At 37.2% G+C, this 26,470-nt stretch overlaps 2 protein-coding genes and 1 non-coding gene across 4 annotated transcripts; 2 read left to right on the forward strand and 1 right to left on the reverse strand.

Moving 5' to 3' along the window:
• The first annotated feature begins 1,093 nt into the window (after nucleotides 1-1,093).
• CP12-3 (CP12 domain-containing protein 3) lies at nucleotides 1,094-2,285 on the forward strand. The gene has a single exon (XM_089156164.1). The coding sequence runs from the start codon at nucleotides 1,319-1,321 to the stop codon at nucleotides 1,742-1,744; it is 426 nt and encodes a 141-aa protein (XP_089012290.1). The 5' UTR covers nucleotides 1,094-1,318; the 3' UTR covers nucleotides 1,745-2,285.
• Nucleotides 2,286-9,772: 7,487 nt separating this feature from the next.
• On the forward strand, nucleotides 9,773-15,158 carry LOC149014579 (subtilisin-like serine-protease S). Of its 2 annotated transcripts, XM_089156211.1 has the most exons (11): nucleotides 9,773-10,197; nucleotides 10,326-10,420; nucleotides 10,510-10,607; nucleotides 10,699-10,857; nucleotides 11,513-11,624; nucleotides 11,721-12,249; nucleotides 12,331-12,425; nucleotides 12,505-12,747; nucleotides 12,845-12,959; nucleotides 13,047-13,233; nucleotides 13,890-15,157. In XM_089156211.1, the coding sequence occupies exons 1-11, from the start codon at nucleotides 10,114-10,116 to the stop codon at nucleotides 14,450-14,452; spliced, it is 2,280 nt and encodes a 759-aa protein (XP_089012337.1). In that variant the 5' UTR covers nucleotides 9,773-10,113; the 3' UTR covers nucleotides 14,453-15,157. The 2 variants fall into 2 exon arrangements, with proteins under 2 accessions (XP_089012337.1, XP_089012338.1); XM_089156212.1 differs by lacking the exons at nucleotides 9,773-10,197; nucleotides 10,326-10,420 and having other exon boundaries at nucleotides 10,531-10,620; nucleotides 13,890-15,158.
• Nucleotides 15,159-17,134: 1,976 nt separating this feature from the next.
• On the reverse strand, nucleotides 17,135-17,207 carry TRNAA-UGC (transfer RNA alanine (anticodon UGC)). The gene has a single exon. It is a non-coding gene; the product is annotated as a tRNA-Ala (tRNA).
• Between the last annotated feature and the right edge of the window lie 9,263 nt (nucleotides 17,208-26,470).

Raw genomic sequence — 26,470 nt, forward strand, 5'->3', positions numbered from 1 at the left:
ATAATTTGAATCCCAACTTGTTCTGAGTCTGGCGGAAGGTAATAGAACCTGTTGGTATAGTGGTTGAATCAAATTTTCCTTTTTCAGCAGAAGCATATAGATTTTCTGCTTGAGGATGCTTTCTAAGTCAATTCGTCCGGATTCTAATCACTCTTCATGGGCAATCTTTAAAGATACAACCGTTCAGTTGTCTGATTGCTTGGAGTAGCATCTTTAGGTGGTTCTTGGATCTGACTTGTGGAAAATGTCGCCACTAATTGGGAGGAGAGGATTGGGGTTGGCTAGTAATACAGGATTTAGAATCTATAGGTGGAAAATGCTCATGGTAGGGAGGTGAATTTGTCTGGTATTACCGGAACCAGTGGTCAATAGTGTTCAGTGAGAACATTTGCAGGATTAGGACATGCTTGATTTTCAGTGTAGACTGACTTACCATAGTTTCTACTTGTTATTTTGCAGGGAAGAGCAGAATTACCAAAATTCATCCTGTGTTTATACATCATTGAGTGCCTGATGCTCTGATATCAGATTTATAGTTCCAGATCCCAGGAAGTGCACAGGGTTTTCTGGCAAAGTTTTTCTCCTGTTTGCTAGCTTTTGATTGCCACTGAAAACACTGAAAGCACGAATAGCTGTGGATTCTTTCCTGTTTTGAGCAGCTGTAACCAAGGAAAGCTTTTAGATGTGAATCTGTGATATAAAAGGATTTGGTTGCAGCGGCAATCCTTGAAAGGCAAGCCACATGAACAGCACTGGTTGGACGTTCTTACATCCATAATGTTTGTATACAGAGCAGGAGCCACTGAATCCAACTACTGAAATGTGGTTTGAACCGTATTTTAGAACAGGTGTGGTTCGAACCGCATTTTAGAACCTAACCAAACTGATTCTGTTATTCTAATTTCCAAGCGATTCAGACGAAATCAGCAGCGACCAATTCGATCCAGATTCTCTCTCTCAGTACCTTGGTCCGAACTGCGAACCATGTCTGATCTGATACTCGCTCAAGGCTAAACCTGAACCCACATCGAACGGATACGGTTGGGCCGAGGGGAGAAAGGAGGGACCCGTTTGATAACCTTTTTTTTTTTTTTTCCTTCTACTTTTCGTAGTCCTTTCTGGAGGAAATGCAATCATTATCTTCGTTCTTCGACCTAACGGAAAAGAGGGCACAAGTTATGGTTTCTTTTTGTTCTTCATTTCTGTTGCGTAATTAGCAGGATATCGCGGGACAGCGATTTATCTAGGGATTTCAATCTACTTGTGGATCTTCGTGTTTGTCTTAAGAAATCCACTCTGATCGTTGGTTTTGTCTGAGATGGCTCTTTCCACAACTCCGAGAGTTTTTTTCTCGCCGGCAACTGGAGATCCGAAACCTTCCTCTTTCTGTAGTTGCGATAAGGTTTCTTATTCTTACTCGTTTACCGTCGTTCTTGATGTAGGAAGCCGAAAGGTTGTGGAGCGACAACCACGGTCGGTGAAAGCGATGGCGGTAGCAAAGTACAGAGGGACATGGATGAGAGAGAAGAAGCTGACGGAAATGATAGAGAAGAAAGTGATGGAAGCGGAAGTGTTGTGCGAAGGAAACGAAGCGTCGGATGAGTGCAGGGTTGCGTGGGATGAAGTGGAAGAGGTGTCTCAGGCCAAAGCTGATCTCCGGAAGAAGATGGAGAAGCATGATCCTCTGGAATACTTCTGCCAGGAAAATCCGGAGACGGACGAGTGCCGGATCTACGAAGATTGAACAGTTTGTTGCTTGATTATCAATCTCCACCCTTAATTCCCATCGTTCGTCGAAGCTATGCGCCACAATATCCAGGTTCTCGATTGTATTTTTACGGTGTCTTTATTTTTCTTTTCTGGACATATATATGTAAAGCGAAAAACTCTGCTTGAAAATCAGCTTGAAGAACCGAAGCAATGCTGATTAAATCATAATCAGGTCCTATTTTGCCGGTTTCGAAGAGATTGATTCTAGGATTTTTTTTAGGTCACTAAGAAATTGAGCGGCATTGATCTAATTCTGATTTTATTATTTTAATCGTTGAACGAAATCATCTGTAGTTGGTTCCATTTCAACCAGATTGATTGTTCAATGTGAAAATACTAATTTTTTTTTTGGTAAAGGAAATACTAATTTCAAGACGACGTGTAGGTCTTTATCGAAGTCGCAACCATGTGAACTAGTCTTCATCAACCCTCAAAAAAAAGTGTTTTTTCAGTTTGCTTTAAAAAGGAAAACACATGTTTATCTAGCCAAAGCAGTCCTTATGATTTCGGATAAATGAATGTCTACCTTTTAAAAACAAATCGAATTGGATAATTCAATTCTTTAGTGGAAAGTCATCTAAAATAGGGGTGCAAGTTGGCCCTGGGCCTGACTTGTCTTTGGGTCCGAATAGGGTTTGGGCTAAATATTTTGGCCTTTAAGGGTAGGTTAGGGTTTAGGGCCAAAAGATTCTGATCCTAATCTAGGGCTAAGGGTGAGCTTAGGATTACTCTTTGACCCGCTTGGTCTGTCCCAATTTGTCCCTAATTTTTTGCATTGACCCAAGCTTTGATTTTGATTATGATTTTGACCTTAATCTTTATCCTAATTCTAGTCTTGAGTTTGGCCTTGATCTTGATTCTGATATTGATTCTGATCTTAGCCTTGATCCTAGCCCTGAACTTGACCCTGGTTTTGGCCCTGATTTGAGTAAGAGCCTTCGTCGCCTAATGCAATAGCTAGATTTTCCTGTTTGTCAACTTTTGATTTTTTTTTTTCAGTACTTATTAAATAAAATAGGCTATAAAAATGGTATCAAACGCTACAATTTCTATTAATTCGAGTACAATTAAAAAAAAATAAAAATCTTGCCAAAGACTACCTATGATACCCCTTGGCCAGTGAACATAGCCTTACAAATCTAAGCACCAACCAACATAAAACGCACTCTTGCAAGTGAAAAGACCAGAGGGCTAGCCTTCTCTCTCTCTACAACCTAAAACCCAACTTGTCTGTCTATTTTAATCCTTCTCATCTGAGTAGAATAACAGCAGAACAATATCCGTGAAGTGATTAATGATTACAAAAGTCTGAATCTTTTGCTTCTTCTTCTTCTGCCTAGCTTGTCGGATTAGAGATGAGAGACTCAGCATGGTTATGTGTCCAGTGTTGCTAGAGAACTTTGATTTATAGTAGAGGCCAAATAAGAACATATTATTTAGCCTGCTAAGATGATATATATTTTGTCTAAGTTTGATAAATTTTTTTTGAAGAAAAAAAAATTTGCCCCCCAGGGGGGGGGGGGCGAAAAAAAAAAAACCACGCCAAGGAAAAAGGAGGAGGGGGGGGGGGCGGGCGAAAGAGAAGAAGAGGGGGGGGGGGGGGGGGGGGGGGGGGGGGGAAACAAAAAAAAAAAAAAAAAAAAAAAAAAAAAACCTTTGGAATTCCTTAGTGAAGAGTCCTAATATCAAATAGAATGCCAGTCAAAGTAAAGGGAGGGGGGGGAGTTTGGATTGTGGTCATTAAGAAAATTGATCAATTCTTCAAAACCTTACCTGAATTCTGTTGATGTTGGCAATCAACTAAGGGAGCACGGATTGCCAAGGCTTCACTTACTAAGGCCTCATTAAAGTCCATGGGCTCTGAAATTAGGTGGCATGGTTTTAGAAAATAGTCATCACAAGAAAAAAAAGATGAGGGAAGGGAAATTTGAGGTTGGTAACTGTTCTATAATTACATTTAAAATCTTCTTCTGTATTACAATACTCATGGAGTGGCCGTTGGATGGATCAGAGGAGGGGCGAGGAAGTTCATTGAATGAAAGGGAGAGAGAGTTTGCCATGGCAGCAGTAGTAAAGACAGGCTAGCGGATTTAAAGAACATGTTGAACTGGGGAGATCTAGAGCCAGAGAGCCAGAGAGCCAGAGGGGTTTAAACATGTTAAAGTGAGGAAACCCATTTCTCATGACTTGACTGCTGAGTATCCTTGACCGTTTTTAAGGTTACCAGACTTGCAGACCGTTGTGCTTTTGGGCAACCCTGTCCCTATTATAATCATTCACCAACTGGTCAATAGAAGACTTTTGGGTTTTATTTTTGGGTTTTACAACATCTTTTAGGGTTTTTCTTCTTATTATATATATACAAATCCAGCCCATGTAGAACCGTTTCTGGGGAAGTGAGCCCATGTTGAAAAGAGTTACAAGAAGCATGTAAAGAGCCAGAGCCAGAGCCAATTCAACCTTATGTGGACAATGATCAGTTATAATGACAAATCAAAACTGTGAGGGAGAGTGTCTAAGCTCTTATAGGGTGAGGGTGAAACCCAGAAGAAGATAGGAGATAGGTTGAAAAGGAGGGGGCAGTTGTGATGATTGGATTCGCCATAGCTTTTCATGATACTTTCTTTGAGTAGAACCAGAGGCAGGTATCATTTGATTTGATTTTTCTTTATTCTTTTCAATCATCATGTCCATCGTCTTCATAATTAATTTTCCAACCTAACAAAGAACCCTCTTAATTAGTATCTTGAAGGGTTTAATTCATATTTCTTTTGCACCGAATAAAGGGTTAAAAGTCAATGCTCACACTCGATTGTGTTACCATTCCCAAGTTCTTAACGGCTTTCACCCCCATTTGTGGTTCATGATGGCATCTCCATCCCATCATCTCCTACTGTGCAATTTTTACTTTCAGCAAGAAGAAAGAGAGTCTCAACTCTCAACTCTCAACTCTCAACTACAGTAGATAGAGATTCCAAGCAAGTGAGCAACAAACCAAGATGAGAATTAAGTATAATTTAGTGTATTGTATTAAAGATCCAATTGGAACTTGACCCTGATCAATAATCCTGGCTAGTCTCACAGATCCAATCTCATTTGAATAGATGACTTGGCGTATACTTAATTATAAGTCATGTGAAAATCACATCTAACAATAATATATAGATCTATCTGGATTCACACTTCACTTCTGAAAGCTTCGATCTGGGTTCACACTTCATTTCATAATGCTTTAATTACACAAGTATGTTGTTGTTGTCTTCGATCCTTCCTGGTTTTAAGATAAAGAAATGAGATTGAGATTCTTTTTTCTCCTTTTCTAACAGCCCGTGTTACCCACTTCACGGGAATGCTGGGACTAGTGAGTTGTTGCTGTTTCATCACTCAAGTCTCACTTAAAGGAAAATTCTGATTAGCAGTAAAGTTGTTTTTTCAAATGGTCTTTTCCTGTCTAAAAATTTTGAATTACCATTTCTTGAAGCTTACAGTCAAGTTTGATCATTACTTTGCTATTAAGATTTCCCATCCCTTGGATTTTCAGGACTAATCTTTAACCTGTAATGATTTTTTCGTAGATTATTCATTATTGACGTTTCATCATAATCTCCTGTCATCTTGACTTGTAAATTTCATTTTAGAGTCTTAAAAAATATTAAAGTACTAATTTAATCTGCATCTAGAATCCACCATCATGGTTGCAAACTTAGGCCACAAAGATACAAACTACCTAGTGTTGAAATGGCGAAAACAAGGTTTACAAAGTTGATCAAAGTTAGATGAGATAGATTATTCGATCTTATCCATGCCCTTAATATTATACATGAAGACGAAATTTACTATTCTAATTCTTTGATATAGAAGTAGTGATTCAGATTTTTTTTTGGGTCAAAGTCATTATCTAGATTAATTATACATCCAACCACTATATGTTCAAGTTTAACTTTGAAATCTAAAGTTTAGATTCTTTATCCTAATGGGTAGAGATCTGTGTTTTCCTAACATCTCTTCATCACACATTAGAAGAGAGATTTACTGAAGGTCTCACTTTTGATTCATCTTATAATTGATCCATCCTTCTAATATGTGGTGGTAAGGTGTGAAGAGAGCATGACTTCTACTTTGAATAACAAATCCAGATTCCAAATCTATATCATGCTATGTACATGGCAAAAAGTGATGAAATTGAAACTTGAGATATGGACAAAGGTGGGATCCACCCATCTCTGTCTAATCTATATGATCTTGACTCATGATCAATGCAAAACATAGAAAGTACTAATAATTGTTCAAACCAAAATTATCTGAGTTTAATTTGTGTGGGTTGTAATAAATATCAAACCTTAAACGAAAATGTAAATAAATTTTGGTGAACCAAAAATAATTAATCTGAATTGTTAGATCAGATGAAAATAGAACATGCTATCTCTATCTCTCCTCTATTATTTATGGAGTTGACTGGCTGTTGTGCTTTAGTTTAGCAATAAAGACAGAATCAGAGCATTACCATTTGTTATCTTCCCTGTTTTTTTCTCTCTTTTATTTGTCATCCATGTTTCACCACTAACATCAAACATTTATTTATGAACAGAAATGATCCGACCCAAAGCTTACATTAAAGTTAATTTTATTTCTACTTTTTTAAAATTTTCAGAGACATGAATGAACAGATTATCGAAAAAAAATTAAGCTCTTGAATCTTAACTTTATATTATCGAAAAAATAAGCAAGGCATTGGAAGAGGAGAGAGACGCTCTGCAACTCTGATCGTCGCCCACCGCCCTTGTGTTGTCGAGGCGGAGAGACTCGCGCAGTCTCTCCGCCTCCCCTGCTCCCGCCTCCGCCCGCCCCTCCTCTCCCGTTCTTCGCCGCTCCGCCTCGCTCCCCGCTCACCGCCCTCCTCTGTTCTTCCGTTTCCACCTCTGCTCCTTCCTTGCTCGCTCCGCCCTCCTCTTCTCCCGTTCACGCTTCCCCGTTCTCTGCCCTCTCCCTTGCTCCGCCGGCCCCTCTCCGCCTCACCCCCTCGCTCTGCTACGTACCATCTTCTCTCCGCCCCGATTCCCTCTCCTCTGCTCATCCCCTGCTCCCGCCTTCCTTTCATTCTTTTTCTCCTTTCCGCCTTCTCTACTTCTTCCCCTCTCTCCTCTGCTCCGCTTCAATAACTAGATCTAGGGTTTCCCCTTAGATCTGCGCAGTACTTTTTCGTTTTTTTTATTTGTTTTTTTTTAACATAACAACTCTTTTGGTTACAGTGGTTCTTTGGTGCACATCGAACGACTCCAACTCGGGACAAGTTCTTCCGCGCGAGCTTGATAGGAACGCCTATACGGCGCGCCGCCCGCACCGCCGCTACCATCGCTCCACCCGTAGGAGTTTTCTGTCCGCCCTTAAGGCGTGTTGTATGTCCCCCTTTGTGGGTGTTGTATATCTGTCCCCCTATGTGGGTGTGGTGTGTTTGTTCTAAGGGTTTTGTGGATGTGATCCATTTTGGGCTTGACCCAACCCTTATCCTGGCTGACCCTGTCTATTGCATGTATGACAGTTTGGTCTTTTGCCGCTCCTTGGTTTGTTTTGAACCTTGTGAACTCATGCAGTGCTTGTACTTTTTTTATTTCTAAATGAAGTACTGTTTCAAAAAAAAAAAAAAAAAAAAGAATGAACAGATTATCATGAATTGTGAAAAGTTGTCATGAAAGTGAGGTTTCTGGTTGGCATGATCAAACTGTTGCTTCAGCTGGCAACAGACAAAACTTTCATGTATCATGTGAGATAAGAAAAATAAACCTTCTTTTTTTTTTTTTTTTTTTTTTTAAATGAGAAAAGAAAAAGAACTTTGAAGCATGATTTCAGATACGGTTATAGAAATTTAATCCAAAATAAGGTATTGCATCAATTCATCTGTTCGCTGATATTGATATTCTGTCAATTCGTGTTGATGTAATGTAATAGTTCATAACATTGATAGGTTGTCTAAATCTTTCAGTAAATTCATTAATACAATCAATACATATCAAATCAATGTAGTGATTCATACCAAATTTCAGAACCATTGTTAAGTATTCAAAAATTAACTAATTTACTTTGTGAACGTAAGGATGACATGCTTCATAAGTCAACAGTCCCTCATGGACTCTTTTCATCGAAATTAAATTGCAGATACAATTTTAATCAAATAGGTCATTCAATCTGTTCTTGATCTTTTATAAATTTTTAGAAAATATGGCATTTTAAGTGGTCTAAAAGATTTGCATTTGATTTCAACAGTATCAAACACAATCTGAATTTATAAAAGTTCCAGAAAAAGTTTTACATCCAAATCCTCAACATAATAATCTAATAAGTTAGGAGTGGATATCTAGTCTTGGGTCATGTCATATGATGGAGTATAAGCATTAATTTTGAGTGACATTAAGATTCGACTTTCTGGTGATAAAGAAAGTAATGTGCTATTCAACTTTTTTTCTAATTTTTTTTTTATACTGCTCCCCTTTTTCATATTCTTTATTATTTATGCTGTAGACATTAGGTCTGGGAAGCACACACGCTACAAACACTTTTTATCAGTGGATTCTTAAGTTAGTTTTACAAATGATAGAGAAAAACAAGAACAATTTTCAAAAATTTTGATCCCATCATCTTTCTATCTTAGTCTTGCATAGATTCTTTATATCTTTCTTCTTACCAAAAACAAAAGTCTTATATAGATTCCACACTAAAGATATTATTTGTAAGATTGCTTGTTAGAATATTAAAACATATCTTAAAGATTCAATTTCCTTTCACCATCGGACAAGTTGTGATGTGACCCTGTAATTAACATTTATATACTTACAGTGGGAGATAAATATCAATCGCAAAGACCCAGTCTTATGATCTAATATCATTTGCAAAGAGAGGTTTAGTATCCATCAGTTGGAGGAACACTTAAGTCTATTATTTACCAATTTTTACTTGAGAATGAAAATGCTGGTTTTTTTCTGGTAAAATAAAATCCATTACATGAATCTGTTCATTCACTGCAAGACTTGCCCCTTCCTTTAAATGGAAATCATAACTTGTTTTCCAAGATTTTCCAAAAATAAAAGATATTTAAGTTTGTGGCCCAATTTTTCTCCCTGTTTTCCTTTGATAAGTTTCAACAATGATTGGAAAGGTCCAATGACAGAAATGAGAGGGGACACAGGACACAAGTCCTTCAATTCATTTGTCCTATTTGAGGTCTCCAGCCATTGAAGAAATCCTTAGCTGGAGGAGACAAATTAAGATGGCTCCTTCTCCTCTGTCAATTACATGGGCAGAGGTTTTCATTGCACCTCCATCCAGAATAAGAGAGCATCTTGTAAAAGGTGCTTTTAGAGGATGAGAATTCCTTCTTTTCGTCTAAGTTCATGTTCTCTGCTACCAATCATAATGCGTACCAAAACAATAACAGTAACAGGAATAAGGGAATGTTCTAATAATAACTTCTCCACTTGAGGGAATGATATGAAAGTGGAAGTAAGAGCTAGCAGTAATTAATTTTCAGCTGCTTCTTCAAAATATTAATGATGCAGTGCAGAGTCCACTTCAATCCAAAACTTGGTGATGAATGATCTATAATTTATAATTTAACTCTTAAAAGTACAAAAGTTTCTTAAGAATAATGGGTTTTTGGTTGTTTCAACAGTTTCAATTTGCAAGTGCGCATCACCATGACTACCTCCGCCTTCTCCAACCCAGGAAGAAAAATAAAGACAAAACTTCATTTATTACAGTGTCTTCAGACCCCATTCTGCACTGGTTTGATTGGTTAAAGAGTTCTTCGTTTAGTTCTTTGATTGATGGAAATGGATGTCGATCTCCATTATTCATACATACCTGGATACATGTTTTGTTCCTTCTTTTTTTTTTTTTTTTTTTCCCTACTTCATTTTATTCTTTTCCAATTTAATTTGGATATTTTAACATTCTCCAGGATTTAAGGTAACATTGGGTCTTTATAAAGAAAAAGTGTGGGTGTCTGTTTACTGGGTTACTTGGTTGATCCGTAAGGGAAGCCTTTCACGTTTAATCGCCGTGTTTGTGGTGTTGTGTTAATGGCCTCGGCTTCTGCAATGTACTGTCACATATACCCTCCTCTTTCGCTTTCACGCCACCATGCCACCAACAACTGTTTTTTTATAAATACTTTCTAAAAGTATAATCCTTACCCATGAAATAAAAGGAAACCCATGAGTTTTTGCAATTCCCATTCTCTCTCTTTCTTTCTGGATATTTAAATCCTTTATTCCCCGTCTTTGTCTCACTCCCTTTCTCTCCTCTTTAACTTATCTTTTCCTTTGTAACTCTGTTACTCGAAAATTGGAAATGGCGACATTGAGGTCCAGAAGTAGCATTTGCTTGTTTCTTTTTGTTCTGTTTGCAGAGACTAGCTTCTGTCTTTCTTCGAAGGTGAACTAATTACAGTATTTCAATACCCCTCTGAGAAATTTCTGGGGTTAAATGTTTATTGCTCTCTGTATGAACTTATGTTTTAGTTATCTTTTTCTTATTATTATTTTTTTTGGGTTAATTTTCAGGTTTATGTTGTTTACATGGGAAGCCGAATCAGTGCGGACCCAGATGAGATTTTGAAGCAGAACCATCAACTGCTTATCGATATCCATGGAGGAAGGTTAGTAGCAGTGAATTCAACAGAAGCACATATTTCTGCCAGTGGGTTTCTATTATCTTATTCATTTCCTCTGAACTCTGTTCTCTCAGTATCGAGAAAGCCAAAGCCTCTCATATCTATAGTTACAGGCATGGTTTTAGAGGATTTGCTGCAAAGTTGACAGAGGAGCAAGCTTCGGACTTAGCTAGTATGTTGATTAGGTAGAATAAAACTATTGTTTCCGTTTCTAAACTTCTGGGTTAAACTGAAAATCTTGTCTCTGGGATTCAATGCAACAGGGATGCCGGCTGTGGTAGCTGTTCTTCCAAATCTTAAAAGAAGGCTACATACCACTCATTCTTGGGATTTTATGGGCCTTGTAAACGATGAAGAGATGGAAATTCCAGGCTACTCAACTAAGAACCAAGAAAATGTTATCATAGGTTTCATTGATACAGGTAAGGGTTCATTCTGCTTGAACTATTCAACGAAATTGGGAACTCCACACTGATGACATTTTTTTGTTATTTTTATGATTTTAAGTAGTTCCATGTGCCGATTCTAGCTAGTCTTCGTCGTCTAAATTTTTCCCTTGTCAAATCCTTTGTAATTTCGATTCCTGAAGTCTGTATCTTATTCCCGTGATTGAACTGTTACTCTATTCATCCATTAAAAAAAGAAAGAAAGAGACAAGATACTGTTTCTCCCGATCATGAGACTCGTGGCATAGCTTCATGGCTTTTGTTTGTGTATGCTTTGACCTTCTATGACTCCATATTTTACCTTGTTTATATAATTCTTCTGTTTCTATGTTTTGTAGAGGTTTATTTTGCTTATATGTTCTATTTGTCAATGTATAAAGAGAAAAAGTCGAGATGTTTATCTGTTGATCACACAAAATTTGTGATCCTGTCACCTGTCCGAGCTCTTTCTTCGTGCAAAGAAGCTGGGAGTTTCTGTGCTCTGAAATCTTTAATATTTTGTTGGCTTTCTCATTTCAATGAATCAAGCTTATTCAGTTGTAATTTCGTTAGAGAACTTCCTCCTTCAGAAGAATTGTTTAATGGACTATAGAGCCCTCAGTATTAAAATTTGTCTCATTTTTGAATTCAGGAATATGGCCAGAAGGCCCAAGTTTTAGTGACCAAAACATGCCTTCCGTGCCATCTAGATGGAAGGGACACTGTCAAGCTGGAGAAGCATTTAATGCTTCATCTTGTAACAGGTTTCAAACAGGATTTCCAACTCTGGTTTCATCTCTTATTTTTTATTTTTTCTTTCTAGGGAAAAGGGATCATCAGTTTATATGTTTATCATTCAGGAAAGTGATAGGTGCAAGGTATTATCTAAGTGGCTATGAAGCTGAAGAGGATTCTGTAACGACATTGAAATACCGATCCCCAAGGGATAGCTCAGGTCATGGTAGCCATACAGCCTCAATAGCAGCTGGCAGGTATGTCTCAAACATGAATTATAATGGACTGGCTGCTGGAAGTGCTAGAGGTGGTGCTCCGATGGCCAGGATTGCAGTATACAAAACATGTTGGGACTCTGGTTGCTATGATGTGGACTTACTAGCTGCATTCGATGATGCAATTAGAGATGGGGTTGACATCTTGTCTCTCTCTCTAGGCCCTGATTCTCCACAGGGAGATTACTTCTCTGATGCCATATCAATGGGGTCGTTTCATGCTTCTGCCCATGGAATTCTGGTAGTTTCCTCTGCTGGAAATGAAGGTACTCAAGGCTCTGCCACAAATCTTGCACCATGGATGATAACAGTTGCTGCAAGTTCAACAGATAGGGAGTTCGTATCTGAAATCATGTTAGGCGATGGAACTAACTTCACGGTAATGCTTTTTAGCTATTTTTCATGTTCAAAGGCATGTAATGAGTTTCTCAAATCATAACAGTTCTCCACCAATCTGTAGGGTGAAAGTCTTTCTCGCTTTGAAACCAATGGCCCCAAAAGGATCATCTCTGCTTCAGAAGCCAATGCTGGATATTTCACTCCTTATCAGTCCAGGTGAAGCAAGAGCTACAAGTATTTAGTATAAATTATTGAAAAAGAGAACTTTGGTCTCTTCTCACATTTGTTCCTCCAGCTATTGTTTAGAGAGTTCCTTGAATAGTACCATAGCAAAAGGGAAGGTACTGGTATGCCGGCATGCTGAACTTTCTACAGAGTCAAAGCTAGCAAAGAGCTCGGTAGTGAAAGAAGCTGGTGGTGTTGGGATGATTCTCATAGATGAGACAGATAAGGATGTTGGGATACCCTTTTTGATACCTGCGGCTATTGCTGGGGCAAGGACAGGGGACAAGATACTATCCTATATCAATCATACAAGGTTTGTCTCTTTAATGATAACCAATGCCTAAGATAAATATTTCGTAATCTTAAATTTCTAATTCAAGTTCTGTACTTCTATCCCTGAAAACCTTTAGGAATCCCACCTCCAACATATTACCTGCAAAGACTGTATTAGGATCTAAACCTGCTCCCAGAGTTGCAGCATTTTCATCGAAAGGGCCCAGTTCTTTGACCCCAGAAATTTTGAAGGTTAGGCTTCTGATCTCAAGATAACTTATTTGGCTCACTGAGTACCTATAATTCTTTTACTTATTATGTATTTATCACATTTTGTAGCCCGATATTACAGCTCCTGGGCTGAATATCCTTGCAGCATGGTCTCCAGCAATTGGAAAAATTAATTACAACATTCTCTCTGGAACTTCCATGGCTTGCCCACACATAACAGGAATTGTAGCACTAATAAAAGCTGTGTATCCGTCATGGTCACCTTCTGCAATCAAGTCTGCCGTCATGACAACTGGTAATATATTCTAAATCCAGCACCCAGTAGATAAAGTTGTGTGAGGTTTCAAAAATCCAAGTGCCTGAGACCTGAGAGAATGGTTCTAATTAACTAATTCCAACATGGTCTAATGCTCAACATCCATCCGCTTGTCATGGGGGGGGGGGATTTGCAAGCATAGTATCCTCTGTGATTCTTAGCTTTTGATCTTTCAAGATTCTTGAATTTCTGTACAAAATCCAAGTCCTTAAAGTTTTTGACTTAGTTTTGACACCATACATTATTCCCAAGCTTTCATTCCATATTTTAAAAACCAACGTGATTTTCATTTCAAGAGTGGAATTTTACTTTTCCTACATTCAGAACTTTATCCTCAAGAGGTTCAAAGATTTTCAAATTTGTCACTTAGCCTAATGGTTGGTTTGGATCAAGATTGGCTTTCCTTTTTCCTACCCAAGTTTGAAACTGGCCCTCTGTAGTTTAGCTGATCAGTTTATACCCCCCCCCCACCGGGGTTATCTCTAATGTACGAGAATGTGTTTCCTATTTTTAGCAAAACCATGTGACTAAGGAGCTCATCGATATTCTATATCAACTGATGTCAGAATATTCATTAAGCTCTAGATTTATGATTTCTGGTTTCTATAGCCTGAATTTGTAAAAGGAAAATGCAGCTACTGTGCTGGACAAGAGTGGCAGAGCAATGAAAGTAGACCCTGAAAGAAAACGAGGAAATCCATTTGATTATGGCTCAGGCTTCATTAACCCAAAAAAAGTCCTTAATCCCGGCATTGTCTATGATGCACGCCCGGAGGACTACAAAGCTTTCCTCTGTTCGGTTGGCTACGATGAGCAGTCATTACATTTGATAACAAGGGACAACAGCACATGCAAGCACGCTTTTCCATCAGCCTCGGACCTGAATTATCCATCAATCACGGTGCCCAATCTTAAGGACAAGTTCTCAGTGACCCGAACTGTGACAAATGTGGGAGAACCAAGAAGTATTTACAAAGCAATGGTGTCGTCTCCCCCTGGAATTAATGTCACTGTTTCTCCAGGGTATCTGATCTTCAGCAGCTATGGTCAGCAAATCACTTTCACAGTGAATTTCAAGGTTATCGCTCCCTCAAAGGGTTATATATTTGGTCATTTAGCATGGAAAACAAAGAAGATAAGAGTAACTAGCCCATTGGTTGTCCGGGTTGCTCATTCTACAGAAGGCTTATTAAGATGAGCTTTGAGCACATTAAAGAACAGATCCTTGGCAGAAGGAGGAGTATACATGATGGTAATGAAGTAAACATCCTGCTTGAAGCTGAATTACATTACTGGGGGCAAGCAGGGAAAAGTTCCAAGGGACAAGCTACATGATGATTAATCAAAACTAGCCCTTAAAATTTCTCAGTACGACACCAAACAAGAACAGAAGTGCTGTTCTTGTATGTATGGTGGTTTTATACTCTTGTATGGAATATTTTTTTCTTTTTCTTTTCTTTGGACATCTCTTGTATATATAACTGAAGCTTGATTATAGGGAATGCATTGGGTCTTGTGACCCACATCAGTCTTGCACAGGATTAATCTAGTGTGAGTATGTTTGGTCAGGGGAGGTGCTGTTTTGGATTTGAAATTGATGCCATGGCCTTGTTCACTGATTCCTTAAGTAGTGCATAGGTTTGTGACTTTCTGAAAGTAAAGCTGTTTCAAATGTTTGATTATTCACAGGAAGATAATGAGGCAGAGTGGCTGGTAAATCAATTATACTCTCAAAGAAAGGGGGGAAATATTTTAAAAGAGTGGCAGACAAAAGCTGCACCAAAAGTCCACTCCATGGCGGTTGTGCCTCGTGCTTCCATTGCAGGCTGGCTGGCTCCCTTTAACAGAAATGTCCCTGTGGTTTTGGTATGCCAAGGCGCACATATTGTTTATACGTGGGCCTCTTAAAGTGTGGCCTGACTCCTGAGCCCATTAAAGTATATCCAACACATTTTGTTCTCAGCAGGCCGTCGCAGACATAAACCTCTTCTTGGTCTATACACTCGACTCCTTCCCCAGTAGAGAATACATGCTATATCATCACTCTTTTCTGGTCACCGGAAAAAAGTAAAAGAAAAAAAAAATTCCCAGACGACCAGATTTTAAAAAAGATTTAATCAATACTTTTTAAAAAGTTTTAATCAAATGGATCATATTTTTTAAAATAAGGGTAATCTTCATCTGGACCCCTGAGGTTTGACCTTTGTCATTTTTAGTCCAAAGAAATTGATACTTTGCATCTGCCTCCCCGAGGTATCCAATAAGGTTAATTAAGGACAAATTGTGCTTTTTATGGCCAAAATACCCTTATATCTATTATTCCGTAAGATTTGCATCATATCATCACAATTAAATCCAACGGTGAGAATAAATAAAAGATATTTATTAAATCTTTAAATCCGTCACCGCCACTTTCAAAGCCCAGGAAGCAAATTATACACCACTACCACCTTCTGCTCACCGCCGCCGGTGGGCTCGCCCGGAATCCTTTCGGAGCCGCCGACTCATCATGATTGCGTCTATAAAAAAAAAAGGGGGGGGGGGGGGCCCCCCCCACCCCCCCCCCCCCCCCCCCCTCCCCCCCCCCCCCCCCCCCCCCCCCCCCCCCCCCCCCCCCAGAAAGACAATTAAAACACCATATCTCTAGCTTCATTTTGTGGGTCTCCTTCTCCATCTCTATCTTGTTCTTCACCGACATGACCTTTTATGGTGCGGTCTCAGAAGCCATGGAGTAGTTTCAGGTCTTCCAAGAATGAGATTTCGGAACCCAGCATCTCTAAAAGGAGGAAGAGACCGACTATGATCGACATTCCAGCTTCTGATTGGAGTTTAATAGCCTCCAATCCCGCTTTGGTGGAGCTAAAGAGGGAGATTGAATTTGAGAAGGATGGGTTTTCTGTTTACTGTAAGAAAGGAAGGAGACAAACCATGGAAGATCATTATTCTGCTGTCTTGATCGTTAGAATTTGTAGCAGATTTTACTCAAATGCAAAATTAGACTCAAGTGGGGTGGCGACCCAGCAACTCATCCAAAAAAGAAGATGAAGACGGACGAAGTTGCAGGTAATTAAGATTAAATCACTCGATCACTCTTATGTATTAATTCTTTTCTCTTGAACTTGAATATCTACTTACATTATCATTTCTGCATATAGAAGTTTCAAGAACAGTAAGGGAAGAACATCCAACCCACTACCAACTTAAGATCGAATCATTTTCTTTGATCTCAAGTTCATCACTCGTACAATATGACTCGACATTTTCCAAGCCGGTGGATACAAATGGTGTTTTAATTGTCTTTCCTGAACAACTGATGTTCGGCGGCTCCGGCAGTGGCGGTGGTAGTAGTGGTGGTGTATAATTTGCTTCCTGGGCTTTGGAGGTGGCCGTGAGGAAGCTGAAACATTTAGGATTTAAAGATTTAATAATTTTTTTACATTCAAAGATTAATAATTCATAAATTTATAAGATGTAAATATTTTTTTTTATTGTCACCATTGGATTCAATTGTGATGATATGATGCAAATCTTACGGAATAATAGATATAAAGGTATTTTGGTCATAAAAAGCACAATTTGTCCTTAATTAACCTTATTGGATACCTCAGGGGAGGCATATGCAAAGTATCCATTTATTTGGACTAAAAATGATATAGATCAAACCTCAAAGGGTCCAGATGAAAATTACCCTTAAATAATTAACAAATCCCAAAATTCATGCAACTTTTCTTGCCCAGAACTATCCAAATTATACCCAGTTTTTTATATAAAAACTTATGAGAACAAAATTTGGGTTTATAAAAGAGATTGAAGGAATTGATTGGAAAAACCACTTCTCTGAAAAAGGCACTCTATTTTGGTCAGGAAAATATTTAAATACTGGAGATGCAGGGGATCGAACCCTGTACCTCTCGCATGCAAAGCGAGCGCTCTACCATTTGAGCTACATCCCCAACTTGTCATTAGTTTGCAATAAGCCCTAATTTAATCAATTTAAAGGAAAAATAAAACGTACACAAGCAGTGCATCTTAACTAATCAGTTCAACGATTTCAACCTTGAAATAGTTAGATTTAAATAAGGGTGTAGGTGGGACCGGTGCATATTCCTATGGAATGCTTATCAGAGGCCCAAAACTGTCGCTAATGTCATCGCGGAAATTCTCAAATTAATCAGATTCTTCCGAAAGAGATAAGTTAGGATAGAAAAATCTATGTTTTACCCGTGTGTGTGTATAAATATATATATATACACACATATAAAGGAAAAGGAAAGAAGAATATATAATAGCCCAAGTCAAGTAGATTAAAGCCCATTGGTTCAGAGTAGCAGTGGCCCTGCGCCCGTAATATTTAGAACACATTTTTTAGTGAAGATGCCATGAGTTCGATCTTGCTTTGATAGTATATTATGTAATAATTCCATCCATAATACATAGAAACTGTAATGCCCTCACTAGAGATCATGATTGGATTAGATCAATAAATGGTATCCGAACTTGTATCATTGTTAGCTTATAGTTATATCCGTCAGCTGGTTTGGATCGTTTTGCCTCACTTTCATTCATTCATTATGATATTAATGTTGCGGACACTTAATATCAATACAATTTTGTTGATACATTTGCATAACACCCAACTTATGCTCTAATATGGATTTGGCTAAAAAAAAGTTCTAATATGGATCATGAGATTTTTTTCTTTCTTGGAATAAAAGGCAAATATGGAGAAAATGAGCTGATACTGACGATGGTGTGCTTGAAGAGATGGAGTCAAGAATTGGTTGATAACCACTCCGTTGGCAACTCAACAAATACAGTCAACTTGGACAAAGAATCAACCTTGAATTTCTATTCCTTGGAGCAAATTGGAAACAAATTTTAGAGTGACAGCAAGGAATTCAATAATATCCTTGCAAGAAGGGTGTAGTGGTAGATTTTATAGTGAAAACAAACTACTCCAAAGTAGATGCCTCTAGATGTGTCTACTTGAAGAACCTGCTCAATCTCTTCGCATGGGGGGGGGGGTTGCTGATCGAATGACAAGCTTTCATTATCAAACAGTGAAACCCTACCCATCTAATTATGTGTCACCTGAAGAACCTCCTCAATCTCTTCGCACAGAGGGGTAATTGATTGAATGACAAGCTTTCATTATCAAAGATTGAAACCCTACCCAATCAATTATGTGTCACCTGAAGAACCTCCTCAATTTCTTTGCACCGGGGGTGGGGGGTGGGGTTACTGATCGAATGACAAGCTTTCATTATCAAGCAGTGAAACCCTAGCCATCCAACTATGTGTCCATCTGAAGGACCTCCTCGATCTCTTCACAAGGGGGTGATTACTGATCAAATGACAAGCTTTCATTATCAAATAGTAAAACCCTAGCCATCAATTATGTGTCCACCTGAAGAACCTCCTCAATCTCTTCACACCGGGGGGGGGGGGTTACTAATCGAATGACAAGCTTTCATTATCAAGCAGTAAAACCCTAACCATCCAATTGGCAACCAAAGGCTTTTCAACGCAATCATAATCACTTGAGAAGAAGTCCAAAGGATACACGAGCCTAACAAAAATTTAGGTTGGCCATCTTTCTCATCAATAGAAACAGAAGGATCCCACATCTTAGACAAAGGCTCACATGAAGGGTCGCAAGAGGCCACAACCAAACCAAACTAATCTAGAAAAAATGACAGTTCAGAAGAATATGCTCCACAGATTCATTTTCAAATGGGTTCAGTTACCATCTAACACTAGAGTGAACCTTGCAAGAGAAAACATACATTCATTAATTATAAACTTCAGTATCTCTGCGAACACTAACTGGAGATAGTTTCCTGGACCACATTCAATTATACCTGTATACGTAACCATATCAAGCCAAATGCCATTAAAAACTTTGTTCCAAGTTCATTGCACCGAACGAAGATTGGGTTTTTGCTTTTTTGTTTTTTGGCTTTTGGGTTAGTGGAAAAGTGCAGATTAAATAAGCCAAACAAGTGCAGCAACTGTATTGGAAGATAAGAGTAGTTGTAGCTGTTGGAAGAAAAGAAGCCTCTTTCCTGAACTCTCATTAGTCCATTTGTTTACGAATTATTAATAGATCATCTTAATCATGCCCTAAAATATACACGTTTATCTCAAAGGCGCATTAAACTCAGAGAACTGAACTGGGAATGTGTTATTCAGCTCTGGTAAAATATTATCATTATCAATCAATCTGTCTCTATCTTTCTCTCTCTCTTTCCAAGTGTATTATCTTTGATTGATTTGATTGTTTGTTTGTTTGCCTCTCATTTTCTAGAGGACAATTATTGAATTAGTTACACAAGTAACACTTCACCATGAGAAGAAGATCCAAGGCATATGAAATAACTCTGGCACACACACACACACACATATATATATATATATATATATATATATATATATATATATATATATATATATATATATATATATAATATATCCCCAAGTAGTGCAATATTTTTCAAATTTTGTAGTTTTTTTCTTGTTTAAACATTTGTTGGGCAAGCTGCTATAATTTAATCTGAGGACGTTATTTTAAATTGTGTTCTTTCAATTGTGAAGACATTACTTGTTTTTATCAGACAATTTTGAATATATTTTTAAGAAGGCCAATGTTGTGGCTGATTTTATAATCTATAAAGCTAATTCAATTGATGATCAAATTCTATGACTATTGGAACTATACTAGGTCTTCATACAAGAGAAGGCAAGATTTGTATTATAAAGTAGGAATGCTCAATTTTATATAAATTAAAAATAATGGATTTACCCACAAAAAAAATAAATAAATAAATAAAAAGGGATGCAAAATGCTTCCATTCTGAATTGTCGTATGAAATATTGGATTGAACTTTATGGATTTCAAAGGTCAGATTCTATGTAATGAATTTATGTGATACATTTATCTACAAAGAATCAAAGAAAAAGAAACTTAGGTGATACTCTTTATGAACTTTATTCCCTTTTCCACACCAAATTTTTTTTAAAAATTTTGACTAATAAATAAATACATAGGAATTTTACTATATAAAAGATTTTAGGGGACAAAAACCCCATGCTTCATACACTCATACAGTCTAATCATGGGGATTTCTTATTGATATTCTCTTTAATTACTCTTTTTCAAGTCAGCCTTGTTTGTCAAAATTGTGTGGCTGTTGCATTTTGATTAGTTGATCAAATGATGCAGTAATTTACCATAAACCTCTTTTATGTATTCATGGATTGATTTGGTAGAATAAGAAATATATTTCTACTGCAAAGAGAGACTCAAATCATATGGCTACAAAAGGATGCTTATAATAAAAAATATAAAGAAATTAGGGGATATATATGGTATTGGTCTACCAAACCAGGGGCATGTATGTAATTTACACAACATTATCCATCTATTTCCAGTGATTCTTCATGTGTTGATGACATTCAATGTTGTGTATTCTTGAATCTTCCAATGCCTTTACTACGAAAATAAAAAAAAAAAAAAGAATTTATGAATATTTAATGCTGACATTTGGCCAACAACCAATGGATAAAATCATGGAATATCAACCAAGGACCTTGGAACTGTTTATTAGAGAAAACTTGTGATCTACTTACCCAAAAAGAAAACTTTGTGATCTCAGCCTCATCTCCATTCATTCTTAACAATCCTTTTATAATAAAAAATGAATATTGACAATTTCAAGAGGTTGCCTTAGTTGGCAAAGATCAATACTTATAGTATGAATTCAAAAGTTCGAATCTTGGCTTGAGGAACTCGTTGCAATAGGAATCTACCCTCATACTATTTAAATTATATATAAAACTAGGGTCCTGATCGAGCACGAGTATCCTGTCAATCAGACGTAATATCTTGAGTCCTATGCTGGTAACCACACCTCGGCTGTGATGTTTGGACAAAGAATCGAAATGGAATCTTGTAACGACGATAGGGCGATTGCTTCCATTACTATCCGGTGTTAATAATATACTGGGGGAATATTACTATGTGTTCATAATGGATGTCCCATGGGTTTGGGCTTTACCTACCCTCTACTAATCCACCATTGGCATCAATGCTTTATAGTGTGAATTCAAAAGTTCGAATCTTCTTGAAGTCAATGACAAATTTATTATATATTTAAATTATATATAAAACTATTCCCAGATGATGTAATCAAGATATGCGTCATTTCCTACACCTCCAAAAAGGAAAATGAATCTTGTAATTTTGTTAATAATCTATCATTTTAATTTTTTATTTTTTTAATAGTTATGTTTTAAATAACAAGACAAATGGTGTTTAAATTAAGTATAAACCTCTAGAGATTTCATTCCATTAATAACAACGTTTTTTTTTTTTGGAAAATAGGAACTTTCTATATTGGGGTGGGAGGGATGAATTTGGGTGTCTTGTATTCTATGGGTCCATATAATTATAATTGGAATATTATTTATAATTAAAACAGGTTTGTATCAATTATTAGTACTGTGTTAAATTTGTAATTATTGGGCTTAAGGTTAAAAAGGTTTTTCTAGAATATTTTCTTTCATATAATATAGATGTAACAATCTCTATAGGGAATTGGGGAACCCATCCCAAAGAAAGAGATTGAAGAGGATAGCATTTTGTGGGTGTGAGAATAATATGAGGTTTTTTAAAATAGTAAAACTTTTTTTTTTAATTTTTGGTGGACCTACAGGAGTTTTGTCGAACCACTATAAATTCCTTTTGTGTGTTTTTACTTGTGTTTTTTTTTGTTCGTAATTGTGCATCCGTAATTCCCAACAAGTATTACATATATATGCCGACAGTAAGGTCTGAACCCGCACCTCTCTAGAGCATTCTATATTTTCTTTTGCTTCCACTTATTCTCTCCTTGTTGACTATGACAGGTATGATACTTTATTTTGTTATCAATTATTTATATTTTGTCCTTTAACCTTTTTCTTTTGTATCCTTATATTTTCTCTTTAGGTATGTTACATTGGAGAACCCTTTCTTCATTACAATTATGAAGCTACAAATGTAGATAAAATTCCCATTTTGGTGAGTGGGAGAGCTTTCTTTGTATTAGAAAGCGTGAACACTCAAATCCGTAATATGTTCTAAAAGGTTATAAAAAAAAATGCACAATGCTTTTATGATAAATTGACGTGTGAAATATTGGAGAAACTAGTCTACGATGAATAGAATTGAATTTTAGTTGGAGTCTATAGCAAAATATTCGAAAATTGTAATTGAAGTAATTAATCCTTTATTAAGTTACCATTACGTGCACATTTTTGTATAATTATTATGTATGGGTTATGCATATTCTAATTGGAATGAGTTGGTCTCTACCCCAATAATGTATAATTCATGCGATCCTCTTTTGAACTCCTCATTTTTACCCTTTCTTTCCCTCTAATTTATCTTATCTCTTGTTGTAAAATATTGTAAGTGTTTTGATTTAAAAAAAATCACATATCTAGCTAGGTACCTCAAGACATGTTCTTGAAGGTTTTAAGAAATTGATTTGAGATAAATTCAAACCAGTGATAGTCCACGGAGACCCACCTGAATTACATTTCAATTTCACATCCTCAAATCTTATGGAAATGTGAAAAGTCAAAGATTCTTTCTGACAATCCAAAGACTTCAATTTTAACATTTTTCTTTTATTAGTTCTTGGAAATCTAAATGACCAACCTGGAAGGGACATAGAATTTGATTTTATATAAAATGAGTTGAACTTGAATGCTAAGTATTTAATGCGCGCAGCACTTGCTGTCTATGATTGAAATCGAAATTTCGACTGAGATTTTAATCTTGATCGTCTGTTTTGTAAATGGGTAATAGACATATTCGAATGGTGGAATGAGTTGGTCTCTAACCCAGTAATGTAGAATTCACGATCCTCTTTTGACGAGTCGGATATTGAGATTACCACCTTAAGTGCTCTCCAACCAGTTGGAATAACGGCCGCACCCAGAAAGCGACGGTCCTCTTCCTCTAATTTATTTTTCTCTTGTTGTAATATACTATAAGTGTTTTGATTTAAAAAAATCACTTGTCTAGCTAGGTACCTCATGACATGTTCTTGAAGGTTTTAAGAAATTGATTTGAGATAAATTCAAACCAGTGATAGTCCACGGAGACCCACCTGAATTACTTTTCAATTTCACATCCTCAAACCTTGTGGAAATGTGAAAAGTCAAAGATTCTCTCTGACGATCCAAAGACTTCAATTTTAACATTTTTCTTTTTTAGTTCTTGGAAATCTAAACGACCAACCTGGAAGAGACATAGAATTTGATTTTATATAAAATGAGTTGAACTTGAATGCTAAGTATTTAATGCCCAAGCGGGATTGGCTATCTATATTTCCCGAATGAGGCCCTCGGGACCTTCTTCAAGGATGAGATTTTAATCTTGATCGTCTGTTTTGTCCCGAGATGGGGACTCGGGACTCTAGCTCCCCACAACAAGATCTAAATTCGGATCGAAATTTCGGTATTGATCTTAGACAACACAGAGCTGCACATTTAATGTACATCAGAAAAAGAACGGGGAAGAATAGGCAACGGTTGGTTTTTGGGAAAAGAAAAACCTGGTCAAAGAAAGAAAATGCAATGCACTAAGAGGGTTTATGATAAATAAAAGAAAGCACATGATTTCTGAAACTTAAAATATAAAGAGGGACCCAAGTCACCCAACCCAATTGGATGATTATCGTTCTCATGTCTTGTCCTTTTAATGGTGACAACCCCACTTATGAATCCTTCATTAATGGGGTTTGGCCTCTTCTCTGAGCGACTTTCATGTTTTGAACATGGTTGATGTTGGAGTTTTCTTGTCTTGTATTCAGTATTCCATTGTTTGCTTAAGAATCTTTAAGTAAATTATTTAGGGTTTTGATATAAATCTTGTTATGACTTATGAATGATTTTATTGATTTGATAAAAGAATATATTCAGTTGATTCACAATTTTGTGGAATCATGCTAATAATTGTGTTTTACTGTGAGTGAATATGAAAACCCAATAATCTGATATCATGTATGAATCTTATTCTTTGAGATATGTTTTGTCTGCTTTGTGGAGGATAATTTAGCGCATCCATTGATGAGCTTGACCTGCAGCTTCATGTGAGATTTTTTTCTTCCACGTTTTGGTTACGAACGCAGCAGCACCAAAGCCAAACGCTTCTTTCCCGATCATCATCAGCCTTGAAGTCTAGTCCTTTCTTTAATGGAGATCACTTTCGAAATGCTGTAAAATATGTAAATATCTTCTCATGTAATGAATGATTCAAAGTAAAAAAACAACCAGGGAGAGTTTCCCTTCAAGCTTCCAAAGGATAGAATGAAAATTACATCAGCATCAAGGCACCAATCTTAAGTAATCTTTTCATTGTCATATATCTGAATCATGGCACCAAAATTCCTTTTTTTCTGGAGAAGTTGATCAACGAGTAATGATGACCATTAAGAGCCAGAATAAGTTAAGAATGGTGGGCACTGAACTGCCCAACCAAACATTCAGATATTAATGCAGAAGATACTCTGTAATTGGATTGTTAAGATTCAAAGCATATATCTTCTTGTTATGGCATATTCCCTAGAGGGTTTCTTTATAAATGAATTTTAAGAAAAAAGAAAATGGCAAATGGAGATATTATAATCATGGATGTTCTTATGCTAATTTAATCTTATGCTATTATCTCTAAGTTAGGATTAAAATAATCCAATTTTGACTCTTCTACAAGGTGAGATTCTGATTGGTTTTAATCTTATGGATTGGAGTAGGAAGAGATATGTAAAAATTATGGTAGGTTAGGCTATAGAGCAAAATATAATACACATCAGATTCACTAAGTAAAGACTCCCATCTAAACGTTGAAGAGTAGACCATCAAACCAAAAATAACCACGTACCAATCTTATATCGAGACTGATTTAATAAATTTATAATTAAAAAAAACATAGTTGAAAGCAATTAAATAAGCAAAAAATGCCAGCACAGAGAAGTGGTGAAACCAACACTTCTTAGTGAAAAGGTCGTAGATTCGACTCTTGCTAAGTCATATTAATAAGCAAAAAATCATACTCACACGATATCAAACAAAGACTCTTCAACCACCATATTATGTTGCTGATGAAACCGTATTACTTGAGCAAGTCAGAATTCGAATTAATCTATTAGTGAGTGCTTTTTGTGTCCTAATTGGTCGATTGGGTTGACCAAGAGTGAGTGAGGAATTATGATCAATGTATTCTATAATCAAGTTTGAAATATATCAAGCAGTCAAATCTTGATTGAGTGGGAAATTAATTTCTGATATGCTCTACTCTATATATTTCCTAATTAAGGAAACAAAAACCGAAAGTGACGGATCAGATACCTTACCTTCCACATTGGTATCTATTTAATTATAGGATTTTCTTCCAAAATTTGTACACGTCATGTAAACGGCGTTGCAGTAGATACAAATTCCAAAGGAATGTAAGAAATCCATGGACCTGGAAATGGCATTTTCGTAATTCTAGAAGAAAGAGACGTTAAGTAACGTAAATTATCATCGAAGATCCTTGCGCGCGTAGACGAAGAGCACCGGGCAGAAAGTGATGGGCCAGCACTCACATAAAGCGAGGAGGAGGACAAGACTGGAAGCGGGTCCCATCTCTCTCGTGTCTTGGTCTTATCAACTGCCACGTGGCATCTCAGAGCAAAATACTTTACATTACACCTTATTAATGCAGGGTTGGTCTGATAGCTAAGGGATTGTTGTAAGTTCGACCCTTTGGGCCGGCCCAGCACATTGATTGTGGGTCCGACCTTTCCAGACGGCTATGTAAAAAAAAAAACAAAGCGCCCGTCCCCCACCCCAAACAAAAGGGAAAAAAACTACATGACACGTGTTAATCGAAACTTTCCGAAACTTGATCAAATGAGCCGAAGGGAGGACAGAAGACATTTGGTACGGTTTTTGGGTTTATATATAAACAGTAGACATGGGCCACATGGGCCACATGGCCACATAGGTAACGTTTCGAGAGTTGGGCCTAGTACGGTAGTGTGGGTGCCAGTGCCAGTGCCACTGGTGAAATTTCGGTGCAGAAGCTAGCTGAGTCGTGACTGGTGAATAAGTGATACGTGGAAATGGGATCCGGAACGACACGGAACTCTCTCTCTCTCTCTCTCTGTGACAGTTGGAAATTGGA

Source organism: Hakea prostrata, chromosome 5 (genome assembly GCF_041222555.1).
Source record: "Hakea prostrata isolate BN-2017 chromosome 5, UWA_Hpros_2, whole genome shotgun sequence".
Taxonomy (NCBI): Eukaryota; Viridiplantae; Streptophyta; class Magnoliopsida; order Proteales; family Proteaceae; genus Hakea; species Hakea prostrata.

What these genes read in the sequence shown, in the direction of transcription:
- CP12-3 (XM_089156164.1), top strand. Translation starts at nt 1,319, where the DNA reads ATGGCTCTTTCCACAACTCCGAGAGTTTTTTTCTCGCCGGCAACTGGA.
- LOC149014579 (XM_089156211.1), top strand. Translation starts at nt 10,114, where the DNA reads ATGGCGACATTGAGGTCCAGAAGTAGCATTTGCTTGTTTCTTTTTGTT. An exon ending in GCAAGCTTCGGACTTAGCTA is followed by an intron (nt 10,608 to 10,698) that starts GTATGTTGATTA and finishes TCAATGCAACAG; the next exon opens with GGATGCCGGCTGTGGTAGCT. An exon ending in GCGATGGAACTAACTTCACG is followed by an intron (nt 12,250 to 12,330) that starts GTAATGCTTTTT and finishes ACCAATCTGTAG; the next exon opens with GGTGAAAGTCTTTCTCGCTT.